This window comes from Bacillus rossius, chromosome 13 (assembly GCF_032445375.1).
Source record: "Bacillus rossius redtenbacheri isolate Brsri chromosome 13, Brsri_v3, whole genome shotgun sequence".
In the NCBI taxonomy this organism is placed as follows: domain Eukaryota; kingdom Metazoa; phylum Arthropoda; class Insecta; order Phasmatodea; family Bacillidae; genus Bacillus; species Bacillus rossius.
This window is the reverse complement of record NC_086340.1, coordinates 29936395-29961474: the sequence shown is the minus strand read 5'-3', so window position 1 is coordinate 29961474 and position 25080 is coordinate 29936395. Positions and strand designations below refer to the sequence as shown.

General features: G+C 36.0%; 1 protein-coding gene across 7 annotated transcripts in view; it reads left to right on the top strand.

Annotated features, from left to right (window-relative positions):
- The window catches only part of LOC134538421 (multidrug resistance-associated protein 1-like), a 143496-nt gene that overhangs the window by 36299 nt on the left and 82117 nt on the right, over nt 1-25080 (top strand). For all 7 annotated transcript variants that reach the window (XM_063379734.1, XM_063379733.1, XM_063379735.1 and 4 more), the window contains 6 exons: nt 1069-1203; nt 1289-1417; nt 3359-3552; nt 11563-11754; nt 13585-13759; nt 17505-17673. In XM_063379734.1, coding sequence (XP_063235804.1) covers nt 1069-1203; nt 1289-1417; nt 3359-3552; nt 11563-11754; nt 13585-13759; nt 17505-17673 — 994 coding nt within the window. The remainder of the gene's footprint in view (nt 1-1068; nt 1204-1288; nt 1418-3358; nt 3553-11562; nt 11755-13584; nt 13760-17504; nt 17674-25080) is intronic.

Here is a 25080-nt window from a genome sequence, read left to right as displayed (position 1 = left end):
ATATGTTGATTACATCTGTTATTAGGGTCAACTGAGAATTTATTTGCATTTTCATAGTTAAGTGCACAAATATAAATATTATATCTTTTATTAATGTACTTTTTAATATTAAAATTTCATTAGTTTTATTATTGAACGAGACGGTGTTTTAACTGTGTGGATCCACATATCTATCACCTAAGGATGATGGATCTAGAACCAGTGTCCTTGGTCTTGTATCGCTATTAGCGTACTAGTCTTCAGTCTTCGCAAGAAGCACGCACTGCGCACTGAGTGTACTTTGATGTGGGACAATAAACAAAACGACTCGTAACAATTTCGCTCTGCGCCTCTCCTTCAATGCCTTCCCCTGCGCTTCCTCCCCTACATTCTTTCCCTTCTTTATCCCTTATTCATCGTTCCTGCTCCCTCCCCTTTCACAAGCTCCGCCCAAGTGACCGTCATCTGCGATCGGGTTCTGCGCACATTGGCCGTGGTGTTGTTCAAGGCGAATTCTAAACTGATACTAAAGTACTTGATACTTGAATAGAGTACTCATTTGCAGTACCTGATACAGGTGTGTATCAGTTACAAAGTAGCAGGTTGATACTCTGCGACCCACCTCTAGTATTAGGATCATTTTTGTAGATAATTTTATAATCTACAATTTTTGTCTGGGCTATATTTTTGATAAAACTTACAGTTTTTGAGAAATGCGAAAAAACAGGAAATTTTGACCTTTGACCTTGAAAACTTTCTTAGCACACATGGGATCTTTGGGGACTTTTGGCACTTCATTTCTACTGGTATACCCAAAGTCTACCAAAATTCAGATCTGTCGGAATTTTTGTTATTTGAAATTTTTAAATGTCTATTTTGACCGAACTAACAGATAGGCAATGGATTTTCCTAAAAATAAGGGACTGGTCGTGTCTTATCGTGCACTAGCAATACGGTTAGGGTACAGCTGTAGCATATGCAACACCTAAACCTTTATTGTGTGTGTTGGAATACCGGCCTCAGTAAGTCTATTTTTTAGAATTTATATTAGTAATTTGTGAATTTTGATGTGATTGTGTGTGTTGGCAGGCCTTGTCAGTAGTGTTTGTGGTGCTGAATCGGCGGAACGGACTGAGCACATCGGGCCTCCTGTTCTTGTTCTGGTTCCTGTTGTCGCTGTGCGGGGTGCCCCAGTTCCGTTCGGAACTACGGGCTTTACGGGACGTGAGTACACACTACAGTACATTCGTGTGCTAGGTCCGTGCGTAGGCTTGCGCAAGCCCACGGAAGTATTGCCGTTTTGTTTCAGAGTGCTAACCCGGAACTTGACCGTGAGTCTGTCGTGTACGTGATCTACTATCCGCTGGTGCTGGCCACGTTGTTGTTGAATTGCTTCGGTGACTCGGCTCCAACCGTTTCGGAATACGTGTCTGTAAAGGTGAGTAGCAAGTTTTCAGCATACTTACACATTTTGTTCTGTCAGAGACATTCTGATGCGAATAGTTTTACCCAATGCATTTTTTGGTGTCGAGTGTTGATGTTCTTATTTTATTTACATGGTAAAACATTGAGTGAATTCATGTTTGTGGTCTTAGAAGGGTCAAGTTATTTTACTAGGCTAGAGAAAATATTCTGTTTTGAGCTTTAGTAGAGAAACTTCCTTGTAAATAGAGTCAAGGTGTTTAATTTATAGCTCAATTACATTTTTAAAATGTAAGATTTCTTAATATAAGAATAAAATGATTGAGAAAATTAATGTCATTGTGGTAAAAGTATGGGGTGCTTTGTACTACATTTTTACACTAACTCTGCATTTCGGAATAGAACTACGTAGTAAGAAATTATATCAATTTATATCCCGTCTGCAGAGACACGAAATGTGACGGAGGTATATTGTAAGTAATGTGGGTTGTTCATTATATTTTGTGTTCTGGTTGTAGTTTTTAAGTTTATCATCTTGATATCAGGGTGAAAAATGTGAAGTGAACATTTTTTTTTAGTAAACTTATTTCACACCGATGCATCAGTAGGTCTGTTTTGTTTTCAGTTCAATTACTTATACTACATTTTGACACTAACTCTGTATTTCGGAATAGAACTATGTATTTGATATCGAGCACCCCACACTTTTACCACAATGACATTAGTTTTCTCGTTAATCATTTTATTCTTATATTAAGAATATTTTTTTACTTTTTAGTTTAGTTAGCTATAAAAGCGTGTTTTTTAGTTTTTAAAACTATAAATTTTTTTTATTTTTTTTTTGGTTCGATCTACAATAAAAGCGGGTATTTTTAGTTTTTTAAACTATCATTTATTCATTGATGAATTTATCCTTGACTTTGATATTTGGAGCCACAATTATGTGGCTGCTGGAATTAGATTTGCTCTTCAATGGATCTTAATTATTTTTTGTTGAATCATGTGACCAGGATATCAGTTTGTCTTATGAATTATCTTGTAATCTAATCATTTCATCTAATGCTTCACCATTACATGGGACTCTGCCTGTTAAATTTGAGCAATCAAGTTCTTCTATTCGATTACCGTCTAGAGGCCATCCGCGGCTAAGTGCTACATAAGCTTGTCCAGCAGCAAACAGCAGAGAACCTAGATAAACGACTGCATGATCAACCGTACAGCCTTGCATCTTGTGGACGGTCGATGCCCTGTTGACGCTAGCAACATGACATTTTTAGTCACCCTCTTGCCGTTACATCATTTTTTGTCACTACATCCCCGTGCTGGGAGTGGGTAATTTGCACGTCTGCTGTCATCCTTAGATGTGGTAGCCGTTTCTCAGGCTCCCTCTCTGAAAAGAAATCGTTAATCCTGATGATCCTGATCAGGAACATGGAACAAAATTATTAAATTACTGTATCGTCATTGGTCCTTGACAAGTGTGTGAAATTTCGAATTAATCTGACCTTTTAAAGTGGGTAAAAATCAAGTTCAAAGATTCTGTTATGTATAAACATACATACATACATAAAGGTGAAGCTAATAAAAGCATGTTAAAAAAAGTGCAAGTATGTGAGTGATAAATTATGCTATTGTGCAAGTATGCAAGTGTGAATGCATGCAAGGATGCAAGTATACAAGCATGCAAGAATGCTGCATCATTTCTACCTCTCCTGTGCCGTCTATTCCTCTACTGGTTCCCTCACCATATAGCATATACTATTCCACTCATGTGATCGGAATTTTCGTAATGCTCTAGGCCCCCCCCCCCCCCCCCCCCCCCCCATCCCCAGCAAAGAAGTTTCACTTCAAAAAATGTCAGGGAAATTTGAAATTTTGGTTGGGGAGAGTCCAGGAAAAGTCAGAGAAATTTTACTACCAATTTGTTTGGACACCTTGTCACATGTATTAATTTCAGAATCCATGCCCGGAGCAGAATGCTTCGTTCCTGTCGAAGCTGTTCTTCTCGTGGTTCGACCGGCTGGCGTGGAGAGGTTTCCGCAAGCCCCTGGAGATGAAGGACTTGTGGAACATGAACCCCCAGGACACGGCCCGGGAGATTGTGCCTGTCTTCGACAAGCACTGGGAGGCGACCAGGAGGAAGTACGACAAGTGAGTGCGTCATGCATGCACGGTGTACTGGGCTCTTGTGTCGCGGTCGAATTCAGGACCACACGTTGTTTGGTAGGGTGGGAAGAGGGTGACAGCAAGCCTTTGACATACTGCCATACCTCCCCCAGCACGACAGGAAACTTTTGCAGCTCACGCTCGCATACGTGGCATGCAGGTTAGATCTTGTTGTTGATTGTTATTTGCTCGCTCAGCCAGGGGCGGTTCCAAGAAGACATTTTGGGTGGGGCTATTTTTAAAGACAAGATTACATGGTGAATTGTGATAGAACCGAAATAACACCAAAAAGTATGTCAATACCTAATCCATGGCATATTGCCCTTTAATAGCTATGAAAATACTTGTAATATATAAAACGAAAAATGTGGGGCGCATGCAATGGATAATTGATGCATGAATAGTTCACCTAAGTAACTATTCCACTGCAAATGATTTTAACTGTTGTGTGAATTTTTTTGACATCTATTCCTTACACTCCTTACTATTATCTATTGCAGTTTAGTTTCACATTTAAAGATTTCACATTTAGTCATGTGTTGTTTACGTGCAGTAGTAGTATTCGATATATGTACTTCAAAACTACTGCATATTTCCTCAGTACCAAAGGAAACGGAAGTGACTAAAAACAGGCAGTATGTATTTTGAAAAATCTTTTAGGATATAAATTTCCTTAAGCAGACACAAAGAACGTGTAATACAACGTAATACAGCTGTATATTTTTAATGCAGTAAACAAATTGAACTCAAGATTACCTGTTGTTTTCAGAAATTAAAAATATAGATTGCAATTTTTATAAAGAAATTATTTATACCATAAATTTGGGTTTGTAGTGTGTATGAATGTACGATTAGGTATTTGATACATTATAATCCAACATTTAGGATAAAATTAGTAATTTCTTTGTAGTTATTAAAATATTTCTCTTATACACAATACAAATAAAAACATAGTTATTTCCATGGAGTTCTTAATTTACTGATATCTAAGATCACAGTGTGCTTTATCTATAAAGATGCCTTTCATTTCCAATATAAACATAGTGCAGTACCTCACTGTCAAGATGTTTAATATGCGTTATGATAATCATTCCCTACCACACCTTTAGTCTTTGGCCGTCTTGCACAGTCCTGACCTTAGGAAAAGGAAAGTATTTCTCCATTTAATTGGCATGCCAAGTTTTTGCTTGGATTTTACAGTGATTTATTAAACAAGTGCGCAGTATGGTTTATACTTATACGGTAAAAAACGTTATGTACATGAATAAATAATCTTTGCATACATGATACATTTAATAGTTAAATTTTACAAAGATGATTATAACACCTAAACTTCTAAATGAGAGTAAACAATACTGAAATCCTACAATTTTATACTTAGTTATATGTGTTAATCTTTTATTTGCTACAATTTGTCATATTATTTATTGGACTGTTTTTTTTTAAATTCATTTATTTTGATTTTAAAAATATTTAAACTGGTTTTTCATTGAATAATACAATTTACTGAAATATATGCCGTAAAAAAATATAGCTTGAACTAGCTGATACTTATTTAAAATGAGATTTTTTGTCACTATGGTATTAGAAATAGTTGTAGGGTATTTGAATATATGTTTTTATGAAGTAAACATACAGTGAATATTTTGAACTTTTTCTCCACTTTATTAGCAAACTTTCAAGACAATGGAGCCGGAGCGAAAGTAAAATGCTTGTCTAAGGTGCAGTCACGTGAGAGGCACATTTTGAAGAACATTAGAGTCTGGTCCAACTAAAACACTTGATAGCTGTTGAAATACATGTTTCAAATTAAAATAGTTCTTGTAGACTGTTCAGAATAAAAATTTAAAAAAAATGGGCAAAAGAAAAATGCTGCTATTAACTATTAGTTTTTTTTTCCAAGATAATCCTTGCAAGGATAGACCTATATAAAATATAAACTATCGCTGTGAGATAATAAAGATAATATACAGTGCATTGCTTTCTAAGTAATTTATGTTAATTTGAAGGTAATATCAATATGTATTTAGCCACCTTAATTTTAATTTTCTTCTTCTTTTCTTCTTCTTCCCCAGATAGGTTTCCTGTATTAATTGTCATTGCAGAAACAAATAACTTTTGAAACAGCATTTTGCTCTGACATAGATATTGGTGGAAACTTATGCAGTACACCTAAAACAAATTGATTCACACATTTAGTAAAAAGTATTACATTTTTAATATAAAAATTAACAAAGTAATATTTTATGCATAAGTAATCCTACCAATGTGTATTAGAGTTACCTATTTCATAAGAACCGCGAGGCAAAGATCCTTTAAAATTTTAAATCATATTAATTTAGGCCAGTATTCCAACACACAAAAATAGGATTTAAGTTGAGGGTATAGCTGCTCACACGAGGCTGTTTATAGTATGGGCCACCACATGAGTGGGCATGTGGAACCGGCTGAGACTCTCGGTCAGGGCATTACGTGGCCCGTGTGGGGTGAGATATTAGCCTTCTAAAGAACTAAGCTGGTTAAACGAGACTTGGCCACATTGATCAACACACACAAGGACTATGAGGGTTAGAGACACGTGGTCGGAAACACTCATGGGTTGTTACTCATGTGATTCCTTTATTACTTCCGCCGCTCACTACATGACGTGAATTATAAAACAGTTCAGGGCCCTCAGCACGGATCAATTTAGGTGCATGGCGATCTGTGATCGTGGTCACACGTGTCCGGTGTCTGCGCGCATGTCTGGTCTCGCCCGGTGACAAAGATGAACTGGGCGAGCAATGCTCTGCGCGTGGACAGCATGCAGCTTCCCACTGGACCAAAACGGTTATTTGATTCTGCGATCGCATGCCAAGGGTTCATTTAAGAAAAACACAAAAAACTCTTATAATTTATACTATGCCTCACCTGGGCTCAAAACCTTAAAACATCAGTTACTTTTAATATAAACATTTAAATCAGGCCTAGCTTCGGCCGAGTTCGGGTCTTCTCGGCAACGTCTTTGTTAACTAAACCTAGAGGTGGGTTGTTAAAGCAATTTTCGGTATCTGTTCCAACCAGTTACTGATACAGTAATGTACTGGTAACAAGTAGCTGATACTTCTGTATCAGCTACGGCAGTAGCGGTCCCAGGAAGCAACAAGGTATCAGCATTCTCGTTACAGGTTACACATCCTCCGTGCCGTCATCACCAGCGTAAAAAGGTATCAGTTTTCTCTTTCCACGTTCTTTGTAAAAAGGTATCAGTTTTCTCATTCTACATTGTTCGTAGTCGTAAAAATGTATCAGTTTTCTCATTCTACATTCTTCGTAGTCGACAAAAGGTATCAGTGTTCTCTTTCCACACCTTTCGTAATCGGAGTCTTCAATCTTTGCAAGGAGCACGCACTGCGCACTGAGCGTACTTTGATGAGAAGCCTAAGATGTACATCAAGCTCTGTCTCTGCCCGAACACGCCCGAATATTCACCTTCGGCCAACCTCGGGATTTGTTTTATTTTTGCGCAGGAAAAATTAATTCAAATATTAAAAGTGGTCGGTTAGGTTAGCTACATTAAAACACTTTAGAACACTATAGACGGTTAGTTAGGTTAGTATAGCTACATTAAAATAAACAGAGAAATATAAATATATATAAATAAACCCGATGTTGGTCGAAGGTGAATATTCGGGCGTGTTTGGACAGGGACAGAACTTGATGTACATCTTAGGCTTCCCCCTCCCCTACATTCTTTCCCTTCTTTATCCCTTATTCGTCGTGCCGCTCCCTCCCCTTTCTCAAGCTCCGCCCAAGTGACCGTCATCTGCGATCGGGTTCTGCGCACATTGGCCGTGGTGTTGTTCCAGATGAATTCTAAACTGATACTAAAGTACTTGATACTTGAATAGTGTACTCATTTGCAGTATTTGATACAGGCGTGTATCAGTTAAAAAGTAGCAATTGATACTCTGCAACCCACCTCTTACTAAACCTAATAACCTAAATACTAATTACATACAGCGCCCTCTTGAAATAGTCTGTGGCGTGCAATTTGAACTCATGCACGTCTACTTACGTCGGCTGTACAAATGCCGGGAAGGAGGGGGGAGGGACAGTGGAGTCGGACCAGGCTGACGTCAAGGTGTTGAATATGCTACAGCTGTACCCTAAATGTATTTCTAGTGCGCATTGTCCATCCCAAACCCTTAGATAGGATGCAGCCAGTCCCTTATTTTTGGGGAATAGATTTTCTGTGTCCTATTCGTGACCTATCTGTTGCCCAAACTTCTGCTCATTTGTTGGGCTCATTCTTTCGATGATTTCATCCAGATTACAGACCCGCGTCTGCGACCACTAACTCATATTATTAACGTTTGTGAACGTCGGGGAATGAACCAAGCATATTTGTGTGCCAGATAAAACATTATTTTAGCAAAACTATGCTGGAAAACATTTTGTCTACTTTGATACTAATAACAAGAAATAATCTCAACTTAAAAAGTACTTGAGAAAGTTAGAATGCCCATAGTTTCTTCCACGTTTATGCCGTGTCTTCATAGCAGAGTGGTTTTAGTGCAAGGTACAAAGAAGTAAAATTGTGGTTGGTAAAAGTTGTAAACCAGACAGCAGGGAATTTTTTTTACATTTTTTATAAAATGTATATTTTCCATTATGAACACTTTAATTCATGTAAAATAAATTTAATATGATTTGTTTGAGTAATTGCTATGACAGAACATAACTCTGTAAGTCCATTTATTTTTTACTTAATACAAAAATAAAAATTATTGACATCAATGAAAGTATGTATGTATGTAAATAATTAATGTTGTATCCTCTATGACATGAAATATTTTTCAGTTTCAAAAACTGTGTTACCAAAGAACTAAAAAAATAGGTATTTATTTGCTGTAAACCAGACACGCTGAATTTTGTTGTCTTTTAAAAAAAATATACATTTATAATATAAATATATTTTTAATTTTTTTTAAGGTCTTTGAATCATGGTTGTCTTAATACTGTTCAAGCGGCTGGCCTATTGGAGTTATTTGTCAAAACACAAATGCCTTCGCTCACTAGGATATGGATACTTGAATTTTTATAAGTGTCTCTATGATTGTCATTTACAACAATTTTTGAATTTCGTTGTAGGAGTGTTAGCATTTTAAAAAACGATTAAGGCATTACCAAGAATATCCGTGGCAGGAAACATATGACAAGAAAAAAAATTAGGTTTATGCATTTAAGTTCTCTGTCCTAAGAAAACGAAACAAATTTGCACAATGATATTTTAATTATTTGAATGAATTTATGTTGACACTTACTTCTCTGCATTAATTTTAGAAATCTCCGGTTTATCTTGATAAGTTTTTACTGGCTCATCAACATTGTTCGTTTTACATACTTAAAAAAACTCTTGTAAAACAACAAAACCCATTTTCTCACAATGTCCGTCCGTCAGAACCAATATTTAGAGACCAGAAAAATTTTCGTATTCATTTCACTGTAGGTTAAAATAAAAATATATATACCTTTAAGCTGCTATAACTATTGGCTCAGTGTTTACCTTGATGACTCCGGACCAGTAAGGAACCCTCAACCAAAGAAACATCAAATCAAAGGCAAACTAGTTGAGTCAGCAGCCAATGAACTGGTGTTATTTGCCCGGGTGTATAATAAACTGTGTAGACCATCCTTATGGTCATCAAAACTTCAAATTTTTCCACTCCCTACCAATATCTTAATTAATTATATATTCAGATACAAACAAAAGCATACATATAATTAAATTTAAGAATGATTCGTTATTCTAATTGTTTATCTATTTTTTATGTAAATAAATATGGTAAATATGCAAGAATTTTGTCTGATGGTATCCAATATGTTTCCTGGTGGACATTTACTGGTGGCTCTAAATTTTTGGAAGAACTTGCATTGGATGATATTCCTGCAGTTACACTCCCCAAGTTACATGCGCCTTTCCTGCCATGGTATTTATGACGACAATCAACCAACATGTAACATAATCTTTGATTTCATAAGCGTTTATTTTTTTTATATAAAATATTTTACAAACACACAGTTATATTGTGCCTCTGGCCTAAAGCCACTTTTTCCTGTGTATTGATAAAAAACATCTATTTACTAGACTTTCATGCCATTGATAGCTATAATTCCTTTCTTCTCGCAAGTGGCGAACCTTAGTTTTGGGGCAGCTCTGCAGTAGTGCCACCCCCACCCCCTGCATTCTTGTCGTCAGGCTCGGACAGAGTCCAGTGGCCAGCAGGGGGAGCTTAGCAGCCTTGTGGGGGGGGGGGAGGGAGGGAGGATCTCACATTCTGCTTGTCTGCTTCTCTTCCCTGGCTCCCATCCTGTTTCCCGCACACTGAACATTTATTTGCCCAGCCATGTGTGCAATTCTTTAGAAAAATTCATTTTGACGTGAATACGTCTTTAAAATTGCTTCCATAGTGGGAGGCAATACAAAAAACGAATGATAACAAAATCGGGGGATACAGTTTGGTGTTGCAGCTGCATACAATATCCATCATCTCCATCCAAAATTTAATTACACCACTGTATAGCTAAAGGATCAAGGAATTTGTTACGCTAAGTGAGGACTGTGACGCATCGCGCACGGTGGAGGGGGAAATGTCGCCATTTTGAGGTCATTTTGCCGCGTTTCGAGATTTCCATTTAGTATAATTTTTGACTCTGAGAAGCTACGACGTTCGTTTGGGTTTCAATCGTCAGCTCTCGTCAAAATATATCGATTGCCTATATAAAACATTAGTGTATAATAGTTACAGTGAATATATAAGGTGTTAAAATAAAAAAATATATAATCAAAAATATATAATGTCGGCCTATGCGCGTCAAAAATCCAAATACAGATTTGGTATACTGTAGGAAAGGGCTTCCCAAAAGCAATCGAATGATACCAATATAATAAAAACCAATGACCGAGTGAAGCAGTGCCGGGAACGTAAAAGAATGAATGCAGCAAAGCTGATGAACGACGGTGCCAGTACATCTGCAGCTGGGGCGGTTGAAATCATGCAAGTGGATGATGATGACTTCTTAATGTTCAAACATGATTATAATATACATAAAATAGCGTATTTTATATTTTGTATAGAAAATATTACCTGTTACGTACACTTATTCACGTACAACACACAGCCGTATCCATGACATAGCCACACCCCATTTTTTTTCTTTAAAAGCTCAGTGACAACAATGAGGGAACCCTGAATAATAGTTTCATAAGGGGCTTAACTATGCTTTTACAAAAAAAATAATTCGAGAACATTAAATTAGAACTAATGAAACTAGGCTGAATACAGCTTATAAACAGAACTTTTATTAATGAATAAAAGTGTTTTAAACATAAAAATGATAACATTTTGTCCACAATAATCAATGGGCATATAGTTTTCTATAAATTGGTTTTTAGATTTAAAAAAAAAAAAAGAAAGAATTATGCAAATGGTTGAGAAAATTTCAAGACTCTGTGATACACAGGTTCAGCAGCTGTGATGATTACTCTTAAGATTTGCTCATGAAAATATATAGTACTTTCTTTGTGTTGTATATGTTTTGTTTGAATAGAATTGGTTACGTAAAAAAATCAAAAGATAATTCTCTGTTTGGTCTTATGAATGGTCAATATTAATATTATCCACTGTTATGTAATAATTTTGTTAAATTGTTTAATCACTTAATCAGTTGAAACATTAAAAATTTTAACAATTATTTTTTTTTATTTCAATACTTTATTTTATAATATAAGTGCAGTACATCTTCACCAAGAACAATATTAACAATTAATTCGACTTGGCGAATATTTTAAAAATGTGATTTGATATTTGATTCACATTAAAAATTTAGTATTTGTGCAGGCCTATTCATCAACTTTTAAATGATAAATAATAATTTCAGTCAACCAAATTTTGAGTCATGTATGTTTAATTTTAACATTTTGTCCACTAGCACAATCTTTTTTTGTTTCAGGGGTTCAGCCTCTGGAGCATCCTTTCAGAAAAGAAATGACAGTCTAGAATTTGTGAGTGGCCAGCGTGCAAAGAAATCGCAGGTTTCAATACTGCCTGCAATTTTCAAAACATTCGGACCCATGTTTCTGTTTGGGTCTATGCTGAAGTTGGGTCAAGACTTACTGGTGTTTGTCAGCCCCCAGATCCTAAGGTTAGTAAAACTGGTTAAGTACCGTTCTTGATATTGTCAGATGATATTTTTTAATGATATGTTTATATTTCGCTCGATGTTAGGAACTGTTGCTTGTTAGCTATCTTTTTGCACATCATTAACTTTCAGTCAGGGGAGATATTTTTTTTATTATTAAAGAGGGTAGCAATGGCACTTGTTATGAAAATGTTAGTTTAATAGTGCTATGTAGAGTGACAGGTAAGGGACAGCCTACTGTGGTATGTTGGTGTCATGTTTACAATGGGGGAGAAACTCTAATTGCTGAGACTGAGACGTAGTTTTTTCGAAATAGTTTTGGGTCCTCCCACAAAATATTAGCTTTCATGATATATTATTAACATAGCTATATTGACTGTAAGAAGTAATGCATGAGCTATTATCAGGCAAACAAACCAGTGAAACTGATTCACTTTATTTTAGAAGCCACATATTTTGTGGTGTGGCATACCGGAAAGTTTGCATCTCCTACTAGGTAATTTATATAGAAAATGCCTTTTTATTACAAAACAGCACTAAGTGTTTCTCGCACAGTTTAAATCTCTGTTACTAAGCAATTAGTTGTTACGTAGTTAAATTAACTTTATAAACTTAACATTTTAAATTGGAACCACCTGGAGTTTTTTTTTTTTTTTTTTTTGGCTAGTAGTTATCGGTCCACCCAACAGATAGCGTCACATGTCTCGCAAAACATGGCTGCAGTTTCCACTGAAAGAGTCGCACTTCTATATCTCCCTCCTTGCTCTATGACGTTCCTGGTGTCTGTTGGCTGCCAAAGGCCTTGTGATTGCAGTAACTATATTTGTCTTGTAACTATTTTTGTTGTGTTTGTCCTGTAATTGTTTCATTGTCGTGCCCACCGTCAAAGTACTTAGTGACTGTTGGTGGGCAAGTAACAATTTAAAATAAAAAAAATATCTTGGTAAAATTTCTTCTTTATTGTAAAAAACCATTGAATATAAACTTTGCACGTGCTTTGCTGATCTAAAAACGTCCCACTCAGTGACAAAACCCAGAATTTGTTTGATAACCAACCATTAAATATTCCCATCTGTAGTAAAATTTAGTTTGGGAGACATGTCTGGAACAAAGTATGTATAAATAATTTTTTATTTTCATAATAAAACTTATTTTCTTTCAACTAATCACTGCAACTGGACTTCGCGCTGGGTGCTTGTTGAAAGTAACAACAGGTTGTATTTACCATTCTGTCGTGTGATTTTTTTTTTAACAGATGTGTACCTTAAATAAATTTACTTTTTAATACAACTGTAATTAACATTCCTGTTAAAAGCAGAAAGTGAACCGTAAATTATATTTCACTCAGTGCTTATACTTTTTATATTTCATAAACATGACATTGGATATGTCCTTCTGTAGTATCATATTGTTCAGAAGACACATGACAAATTAATTATATTATAATTCTTTAAACACCACAACTTATTTTCTCGCAACAAGCTACTGAAAATGGATATTATACTCGCAGCTTACTAAAGGTTTGACATGACTCAACATTAAGGCTTCGCTCAATGATGAGAGAGGTTTATCAGTAGTTTTGGAACGCTGCCTTTATGTAAATAAATTAATATTTAGCCACTAAACAACTGTAATCAGTATTAAAACATTGTGAGTTTAAATACTTTATTAGGCTTGAGAGATTAACTTACATTAACGGATAATCAAGAGTCTACTGTACCGATATGTATTTGAATACTAAGCCTTTTTTTAGAGCCTTATGGTATTCGTGTGTGAAAGTTGAATTGAGTGTATGATGACTGATAGTTTTTTTTTTTTTTTTTTAATATTTAGGCTGCTAATATCATTTGTGGAAGGTGACGAACCACTGTGGAAGGGATATTTGTATGCAGTGCTCATTCTCGTGACGTCTGTTGCCCAGACCTTGCTGCTTGCACAGTACTTCAACAGAATGTTTGTGGTGGGAATGCGTATCCGTACAGCACTAATTTCTGCCATATATCGGAAGGTTAGTACAGATACGTACGTAATAATTAACTAGATCTGTACAAATTTGCTGTGAGTTTTTGAGTAAGTTTTGTGATAGAAATATGTAGATCATGTTTTATGGTTTGAAATTAATTTTGACAAATTATTTGTCTGATATTTTTGGTTCATATATTAAAGTTTTTTCAGAGTAAATACTGGTGCTTTGAAGTATTTAAAATTTTTAGTGTGGTTTTCATGTATATGTTCACCATATGAATTACGTAAGATTTATAAATTTTTTTCAGCTACTGTGCTTATTCATAAATTCATAATCTTTGTTAATAAAGAAATTGTATTGCCTTTTAAAGCATTTTATGAAATTTTAGAGGAATGCCTTTGTAAAATGTATAATGTTTGAAACTTCCATGTGAATGAACAAATGTTTGAATTTTTAATTGGTTTGGAACAGATAGGCTATGTACATAGGCGCCGACTTCTAGTTTTCAGAGGGGGGGCAAGGGGCAAGTCTCATATTGTGGGGCACTTTTAGTGATATGCTATTGCTGTATCTATCTTTCACTGTCGTGTGTGATTGTTGCATGCATAAATTAAATAGGCTTACTTTCCAACCATTTTCGTCATAAGTTGTAATTTTAAGTTACAAATTCGATATAATGACACGTTTTTGAAGTATAAAAACCATATCCATAATAAAATTTGAACATTCTCATTTAGACTTGATAATAATTTACCATAATTTTGAGTCAGTGGGTGTAGAATGGAAAATGCATTAAGAACAAGCTACAATTTATTTACAACATAGCAGGTAACACACAATTACCAACATTCATTCATTAAAGTTCGGATCTCAACAAGTGTTGGCTTGTTAATTTGAAATTATTCCATTACACCAAAAACACATGTAAATAACATAAAAAGTTTGATTTGTAAATACAGTAAGAACAGTCATCACTTACACGAAAATGTGTTTTGCCGAATCGGATTCTTCAAAATGAAAGATGTCGCGATTTCATTCAAATCCAAACAATTGGCAGTACTTGAATGGGCATTCAGAAGGGCTATATGGTTCAATCTCGCCTCTGTCATAGTAGATCTTAAGTAGTTTTTTAATCTACGTAGCATCGAAAATGATCGTTCACTTTCACATGTAGTAATTGGAATAACCATGATGATTCGTACAAGCTTGTGAAGTTCATCAAAATAGTCTTTCATATGCTGCATACCATCAGATTTTAAGATGTCAACCACATCTTTGAAGTTTGCAGGGGATTTTAAATTTTGCCCCTTCAGGACATCATGGAACATATCGCGATGCATTTCTAGCCGTTTGCTGTTGAAGTCGTTTCCATAAAATGCTACAACTTCGTCAGCTGGAAAAGAAGGGGTCAAAAGAAAATGTTCCACAGAGGTCAGCAATTTCCTTGCTTCAACATCAAATCTGGTTTTGAGACCTGATAGTATATTATCCATGACTTCAATGTATATCTGCCTATAATTTTCTTTAGGAGTGAATTCATGAGGTGGAGTAGGACCATCATATCTTGCTGGCAATTTTCTTTTTCTATTTTCTCGTGGAGGCTCTAAATTCAAAGCCTTTGAGTTGTGATCAACTTTTGACCAAAATGCATCAAACTGCTCTCGCAGCTGTTTTACTGTGTCCTCCAAAACACACAGAATGTGGCACGAATCTTTCATATGCAGCATTTTGCCTTGTAATGATTTGTTTGCGGCAGAAAGATGCTGGAAAATTAAACACAACAGTTCAAGCATTACCAGTGTATCTGATTTTTCCAGATATCTGAGAAATCCGGAAGCTTTGGTGGCAGCCTCGCTGGAATCTTGACTAGAAAATTCGTCTAGAAAGGCTATAACATTACTGTAGTTAGACAAAAGAGTCTGAAGAGAACAGTAACGCATAACCCATCTTGTAGGACATAGTGGCCTTAAATTCTTGCTGTGTTCTTCTTGAAACCTTTTAAACCACTCAAGGCGTTTTGGGGAATGCTTAATAAACCCAATAATCTCACGCAGTAAGTTCATTGCATCTCTAGCAGTTGGAACATTCTTGATGCTATCTTGAGTAACTAGATTAAGAGAGTGAGCTTGACAATGGACAAATAAGGCTCGATTTTCTAATTCTCTAATTTTCTTCTGCAGACCTGAATGAACACCTGCTACATTACTGGCTCCATCAAAACACTGACCTCTGAGGTCCGACACTGGTAACTGAAGACGAACTAGAACATCGTTTGTTATGTTGAATAAGGTTTGAGCTGTAGTGTCGGGGGTTTCGTAGAATCCTAAAAAAAGTTCTTGAATTTCAAGATTTGTATCTACTGTTCGTACACAAAATGACACTTGTTCCTTAGTTGTACAGTCAGTTGTTTCATCGACTATCAATGAAAAATGTTGGTTCTCTTTAATCTCGAAAACAAGCTTATTCACCACTGCATGTGACAAAATAGACAATATTTCGTTAACGATGTCGTGAGAAATCCATTTATAACCATCTCTTTGTAACCAAGCATCTAGTTCCATGCTGTCCTCAGCTCTTAATTTCAGTAGTTTCAGGATATTTGATGACACGTCATTGTGACCCCGAATTGCCAATCCTTGAGTTGCTAGAAACCGCACACTGCCTATAATTTTACCCAAAGCAATTCGGGCCTCATCCATTTCTTTAGCTTTTTTTGTGGACAATTGTTTGAGCACATTAGTACCAGCTTGAGAATGAAAATCTGCCTCCGTGCATTCCCTGTGAAACCGAGACTTCTCATGTTCATTGAATTTCTCAATCGCTTTTTTCCAATTGCAGAATCCTAGTTCCACAAAAGCTGCACTAAAAGTTTTATTCACACACTTATTCTGAGAGTAAATAGTTTTACATATTTTACAAAATACCTTATCCTTATTATTGTCATATTCAAGCCAAGCAAATTTATTTTCCCAGTCTCTAATAAAATGTCGATTACCTTCTTTTTTTGTTCCGAAAGTCTTTTTTCGTTCTTCACCACCTTCACCAGTAACAGGAACTTGTGCTTCTTCCTTCTCCTTTGTTGATGAGGCAGAAGTTGTCTGCTGATTGCTGTCGGTAACAGTCAGATCTGTGTGTTGTACAGTTTTATCACTGGGCAGTTTTTTTATGTACTTCCACATAATGCACCACAGTTAAAGTGAATAAGTCAATTATATTACACACCTTAAAACTTTATAAATTCTAACGTGCACATTGGCATGTTTTCACTCACAATAAAAACATTGAAATACTCGGCATCGGTAAATACAAACCGCAGGGAAGGCAACATTTAAAAACAAAATAAATTGATGTTCCAACTGATAGCAGTCGTGAACGTAAAGGGTTGTAACATTTGAAAGCAAAAGATACCGAAAGCGAAAGTGACACCTGATAGCATGTGAAAGGCGGTAAAACGTCCGAGCACAAATTATGCCGATAAGTGACACCCGATAGCAGCACATCCTGCCAACGCAGTGATCCTGTGGTCGTAATCGGAGCCCATGTGATATGCACCATGTCTATAGCGTGACCACCATGAGTCGTAAAACGTAAACATTGATTGACAATCACCTTACCTTAAAATTATTCTGAAAGTTCTAGTTATGTTACACTTCAAGAATGTAACTAATAATTTTTGTGACCAACGAGGAGGGGCGACGCCCCTCTTATCTGTTCAGTGGGGGGGCAACCGCCCCTCCTGCCCCCCCATAGTCGGCGCCTATGGCTATGTATATATTTGTTTCACTAGGCTCTGAAGATGTCAAACAGTGCCAGGAAGGAGTCGACTGTGGGAGAGATCGTAAACCTCATGTCGGTGGATGCTCAGCGCTTCATGGACATCACTACTAATCTAAGCATGGTCTGGTCAGCCCCACTGCAGATAACACTGGCTATCATCTTCCTATGGGATGTTCTCGGTGAGCTGATCGTTTTCCCTGGATTTACAGCTCTGTAACGCTACAACACACTAATGCTGAGTTCTCATCTTGTAACTTTGATGGTACATATTTCGTGTGAATTTATTATTTCCAAGTTATCTTGAACAATTCACAAATCAAAGTTAGTTTTTAATTTAGTTATAAATTCTAGTTTAATGATTACTTGTTCTGATGTCAGACGAGGTTGTTAGTTATGGTTTTGCGACGTATGTGTTACAGTTTGTAAGATTTTGAGGAGACTATGAACTTTGGGATATGATTCTATAAGTATTGGTTGGATACTCTGCTTGAATGAGATTATTGGATTTCAATGTTAAGGGTTACCAGAATACACTGCTTGGCTGGGATCAGTAGGAAACATTAAGAAAAAATCAGAAGGATACATTGCTATGTTGAGTTCAGTAGGATACATCAAAAATGGACCATTGGTATATTCTGCTTGCAGGATACATCTAAAAAAGATATACTGTGATATTCAGCTTCATTGAGATCATTAAGATACAATAGGATACAATCAGAATGGTACAATAGGATATGTTTGGCAGGATGCTATGAGATACAATTGGCAGGATACAATGGGATGTGATTGGTAGAATATGGTAGGATATGATTTGCCGAATACAATGATAGAATCACTGGTTTGTGGATTTAGTCTAAGTGTGGTGCCTGTAATCTTTATTAGTTTGGTGGTCTCTTCTTAGGTTTTAAAATGTGTCATATAAGCTTTGGTCAAATATGTTTGGTAAATAATCATAATTTTTTTCTGTAATTCAAAAGTTTTTGGTTTATATGTTTGCAACATACCTTATAGCAATCGTTTTGTGAATGGGCACTTTGTGAGAAAAGGCACACTGATCCGGCAAAATTCTTTACACAGAACCATGAAGTCGCCCGTGTGGGCCGAGACTCAAAAACCTTGAAAGGCCACCTCAATATCTGACCTCATAGTGTCGGGCACGATGTTAGATGTTAATTAAACAGAGTGTGGGCTCCCAAGGCATCCCACAACCTTGTCCGGTAGTGGTCCAGTACAAACATGAGGAATCGGCAGAACATCTTTATTCTATGTTAAAAAGAAAAAAAAAAAGAAAAATTTAAAAGATAACTGTTAGAACCCACTGTGGCACGAATCAGTTTAGATTAGGGATGGGCAAATCTAAATCTCAAATCCTTAGTTTTAGAAGGATTCTATTTTCAAGGAAAAATATTTAAATTTTTTTTTGGAGGAAATAAAGAAAGCAATTTAAAAAATTAACACTGATAAAACAAACCTCTGAAGTTTACTAGGTGAATATTTTTCTTTGTACCTAATCCTGTTAGCATTTCCCTAGATATTATACTTTTAACATGTAATTATATAAATAAAATTACTACGTATGTATATGTATTGAATGTGGAAAAATAGTATGTGAAACAACCATTTAAAGAGTAGAATTTTTCAACACCATAGATAATATATTTAATTTTTGATCCTTGACACCTTAATTCAAATTCAAGGGGTATGTTTGAGACGTGGAGTCAAGAAAATTGGGATTTGACCCATCACTAGTTAAGATGTAGTCCAGATCAGAGATCACTCATGGAGTTGGACAGAATACTTGCAGTAGTTTCAAAGACCCAACTAGGGTTATGCAAACAAATTATTTAAGCATTATGCCTTCCAAGGCAGGTCCAGAGGATATTTAAGAAAAGATTTAAGGAATTTTAAATACGAACAGTGATGTGCAGAGATGAAGTTCTCGGGGTGCAGAGGTCTCATTAGTGGCTAGGGTATTCAGAACCGGTAATTTAGTTCTAGTCTTCAATGGAACAGAGAATTCCCAATACTTTTGGTACTAGGTAATTTTTTTTTTTATTGATCCAGCGGTTGGTAATTGAAGTAGTAATGGTTAGTTTTGAATGATTAAACAAGTTTTAGTCACCAAAAGTAAAAAAGATAAACATTTGTGTTACAGTTTTTTATTGCAAAAAGTATTTACTAACGTGAATAAATAACTTTATTCTCAGCCTTACTCTCAATCTTTAACTTTGGAAAAAATTTTTAAACAAATAATTGTTTTAACAAATGCAAAATAAAGAATTTTTAAATTAAAAAAAATTTCTTTTCATAAAAATCTGAAAAGAAAAAGAATAATTGTTATTTAAAGAGTATTGGCACAACAACCGCGGGCACCAGCACACACAGCAGTCCAAACACCAACTGGCTCCCCTCATCACGTCCGCAAATATCGACTCGCCAGAGGAGAGTAGTAAATGAAAGTAACCTTAGTGTGCCAAAAAAAAAAAAAAAATGTAGATGTTGAGTCCCGAAAGTACCAAAAGAACCGGGAATAAATTTTGAATTCCCGGTTCTTTTACTATATCAAAAGTGTCAGGAATTCCCGGTACTTTCAGGACTGGGATTTCCCGGTTCTGAACCCTAATGGTTACGCTGTGACTGTTAAGATGTGTCTGGAAAGCATGCTGCAGACATATAGAAGTGAATATAAAATACACTCTTTAAAATATGACACGTAATTTCATTCTCAAACATCCCTAATGGTAACAATATCATCTCTAATATCCGTAATTTAAATAATATCAGCTTTAGAAGCGCTCATGTTACCTTTGGGTAAATCATCACTACCTAGTATAAAACAAAGTCGCTTCCCGCTGTCTGTCTGTCTCTATGTATGCTTAGATATTTAAAATGCAGGGACACAGCGGTTATGGCGGTACCGGCCGGAGGGCTGGCAGCGCGTGCCTATAAATAGCGCGTCGAAGGCCGCGCTTCGCCCTGTAGCACTTTATGATTAGCAGCGTTCGCACACGTTTATCGGAGCTCCCTCTTAATAAAAACGTGCTTTTCAGCGCGACAACGTAATCCGTACCTACTTATAAGTACGTTACGATAAATTAAAATATATATATTCAAATTTGTATAATAGTATTTAAATACTAAAGTGAATTCTTTTTTAAGACAAAACGTGCTTTTCAGCGCGACAATTTTTTCGTAATTGTATGTTCGTACTTTAGTCGGTATTAAGGTTGTATATAAAGTGTAACGGTTCGTTACATACAAAAATAAAAAGATGTGCCAATTTTAGTTTTTGTTTTTATTTTTTCACTGTAGAATGCTGCACTGACAAATCCAAACACTTTTCAAATCTTTCTCACTCGTTCCACTCGTACATCCGCCTGTCAAAAACTGCTCGCAGCTTGCGCAATGAAAATTAACGAAAAATAACGTCCTTCAGTAACATTTTACTGTAAGTACACGAAGTCAGTGCGGCCTAAAACGTGGCCGCACCCAGCGAAAATGAACTTCGCCACGAGCCAAACGCCGTTGTCGGTAGCCGCAATTTCTAATTTAAAATATCCAAAAGTTTCAAAACAAATGATTACTAAACGGCATGGCTCTAGCTACCGACGTTAAATTTTCTCTTCTACAATTTCTACATACTTTGCGAGAAGCCACCAAACGTGACCTACTTATGCAGCGTTCGACGGACGACTGGTGAACTCATGACACCGTGTCCTCCACGCAGGGAGGAGAAGTCACATGACCTCACCGACCAATCACACGCACGCTTCATTCACACTACACATCACAAGCCAATAGGAAAACAGAACACACATTGAAAACAGTTTTCTCTCCATAGAGCCAGGGACTTTACATTCTCGTTCTCTCTCCCACACCGTGAGACAGCAGTTATCACTCAGTTCCCACGCAGTGGGGGTTTTCCCGTCTTTATCTATCTCTGAGGGGAGTTACTGTTTCATTCTCTCTCGCACTTACAGGCCTCTTATGCCTCTCTCTTTCTACACATCACCCCAGACACAGTCCCGTGTCCTGTAATTATTATGCAACACATTAATGAAAATTAAAAACAGCAATCATAATACAAATTACTTTACAAAATCAAACTTATTTAGAAAAACCTGAAAAAGTAGGCCAAAACAGGCAAAACTCTAGTACAGTGACTTATTTGTGAATAATTACATAAAAAATAGTAATGATTGAAAATGTCTGTTAAAATACCAGGGACATTCTTAAAACACACAGCAAGTGAAAAATATCAACCCTAAAATACATAAAAATGGTAAAATATCATTAGAAAGACTTTTTAAGAAATATTTACATGCATAAACATATCCCTCTCAAGTCGAAGAGAATTACTTGACTTTATTTTTATTAAAAAATGTTATACTAACAAATTAAACTGTAAATATATACTTGACAACACCGGTTTAAGAGTACCTCCTTTTAACAGTCGTTTAACTTCCACTTTATGTACAGTTAACAGAAATAATGATATTATCTTTAGGCTAATAACCAATTTTAATAAATTTGATAAAGACTTTAATTATTTTCCTTAGTTCCTAATGATCATATGTGTTTTAGTTCTGTTTTGTCTAAATTGTAACATTTGATTTTTGTTTTATTGTCTTTCGTTATGTGTGTTTTGTTTTTATATGTATTATATTGTATTGTTTTGTGTTTTTCATTTATGTTTATTATTGTGAGTGTATATGTATCTAATTGTGTGCCAACCATTAAAGGCTTTCTCCTGTTGGTTGGCATGTTACAATTACAAATAAATAAAAAATAAATAAATAGTTTAAAAGAAAAATATTTAGCTAGGAGGGCAGGGTTCTTGCAACGTTACATTAGACATTCTGTAGTATATTTAGTATCAGCATTGCACCTGTGCGAAGTCGGGGCAGGTCGCTAGTTATTACATAAAAATAATACTTGGACAATTAATTAAGTCTGTTAAACAGTAACATAGCACTCGGAGAAAGAACAAACTACAATCATTTACTTAATACTTACGGGTGCATGGAACTGGCTCTTATGTGTTATCTCTCTCTCCCCTCCCTCCACCCCACTGGGCTGTTACTGAGTAGTTGACGCACTATTTGAAATTGGCTCGCTCACTTATCAATCGTCAGTCGTCGCAAATTTGATTAATTAAAAAATGAGCTAGGAAGGATGTTGGGGAAGGAAGAATGAGGAGTTGCATCCGGCTCGGATTATCAAATTACTTGCCAAAAACACAGATGGAAGCGGTTGCAGCAGCACTTGATGGAACGTTAGTATAATAATAATAATAATAATAATAATATTTATTATTATTGTTGTTATTATTATAGCACATTTTCATGCTTGTACACATGTGTACTCGCACAGTGCATACTTGCCCAGTTGAATCCTTCCACACATTCTTACACACTCGTGTACCTGTACACTTGCTTCTATGCTTGTATACTTGCACACTTGTCATGTGTTTCAAATATCTGTGCACCCTACAAATTTGCTCCCTATCTATCTGTGAAGTTTCTTTTCTAACAAGCCTGGCGGCCATGCACCCGTTTTTCTATCTTTAACTGAACAGAAGTGATGTGGCTTATCAAGTCAACATTATGTATGCATAGCAGATGTAACTATGTACTAGTTGAAATTTTTTATGTGTAAATAACTTAACTCTCGGTATACAGCATTTGGTGGGAGTAATTTTGTGAAAATGAAATGCAAGTTAATGAACATAAATTGTCACAAAGATGGAGGACCCACGTGTAGCAACCTAACCCCGTATGTAGTCACTTTCGTAAACAATAAGGAACATATTGAAAGCTTAAAGGGCTTAAAGGCGAGGAGGGAGGGCCATAACATGGCTGGGACTGTGGAAAGGTGTTTGGGAGCAGGTTAAATTACGGGAAAAACATTACGATTAACGTTTGCATTTAATATTGCCAAAATAATACTGAACAGGAAAACAGTAAAAGAGCAAGACAGACTATGTTTGCAATTAAGTTTACAAGTTTCACTTCATTAATGACATTAATAGTTAAACATTTTTAACAGTGACATTAATAATTGACAAGGAAAATTCACGACGCATGTTTAGGTGGACGAGCCATCTCTCAAGGCCAAGAAAAACGCAAGTGACACCTGCTTAACAGTGCGTGGTCCCTAATCGGACCATCAAAAGAGACGTTATGTCCACACAAGACAAACGCCTCAAATACAGAAAAGTTACATCAAATGAGATTTCAAAGGCAAAAATACGCGAACAAGATAATGCTGTTACAAAATTACTTTAAGTACTTTACGTACGTTTTACGTACGTCGACGCCTCAGGGGAGAACAATTACAAGTTAAGTTCATTAAGTAAATTCAGTTAATCCAAACATAATTTTATAGGTGGCGGCCGAAAGGGAATTTAAACAAGACAGCCTTTTATTTTACATTACATTAGGGCAAGGGCTACCGCCTCACTCGCAAACAAGAATAACACTTACATTATTTCCCTCAAGGTCGCTCTCGCACGTCGTTACAATATAAAGACTAACAGACTACATGCCACAACAGGCAATGTAGCTACTCAAGCTACTGGACTAGACCAGACGAGACGAGTAAATTAAGCTAACAAGACCGAATTACACCCTTACAGCAGCTTTTATTAAATCGGCGTGGCACAGCGCGCATGCGCCAACCCCAGGAGGGGAAGCGAGGAGAAATCAAACACACACTAGGAGGGGGAAGGAGGAGGGGGGAGGTGCGCCGACGCCCGCGCTGACGCGTGAAGTTGGTGGTAGCGGACCTGACCGCTATAATATCAAACGTATTGGTGTGCCAAATGAAACTTTATGATAGTGAAACTACCCTGGAATATACTTTGATAAACTAAGAGAATCATAGTAAAAAGTAATCACTAGTTATAAAGTACTTAAGAAAACAGACATTACAATGATTATAATACATATTATCCTTCTAAATTCGCAAAAGGATGGCGAACGAGCACGTGTTTTGTAACTTCAAAGGGTGAGTGAGGTTCAAATCTCATTAATATAATTTTTTTGTAACTTTTTTTAATAACATTATAATATTTTTATTAATAATGTTGAATCAGCTGAATAATGTTAAGGTTTGTTAGTAAGAAGTATTTACAGACTGATTTCAGTCATTTAATTAAAAACATATAGTCTTCCGTAGTATTATAATATGAGTTTTAAAGAGGTTTCAGGTTAATATTTTATTAATGTCATATAACCTCTAACGTGTGCTGAAACTTTATAGAATTAACTGTTTAATGAACTTTAACAAGATGGGTTGTATGTGAATAAAATTCCTTGTCATATATCAGATCCAAAGCTGGGGTTTTATTGGAGCAGTTTCTAATAGTTTAAAATTTTTCCCTTTTTTCGTGCTTCTAATCTGTGTGTGATGGTGGCAAGCAACGTTCGCTATTCAGGCAGAAAATTCTAGCTGCATGGGCAGAAAGTTTGTGTTTGATTTACATCCAGAAATTTTGGTATTTGAAAGGCGACTATTTTATATATCAGTTTATTGCACAGCATTATTTAAAAAAAAAAAATATATATATATATATATATATATAT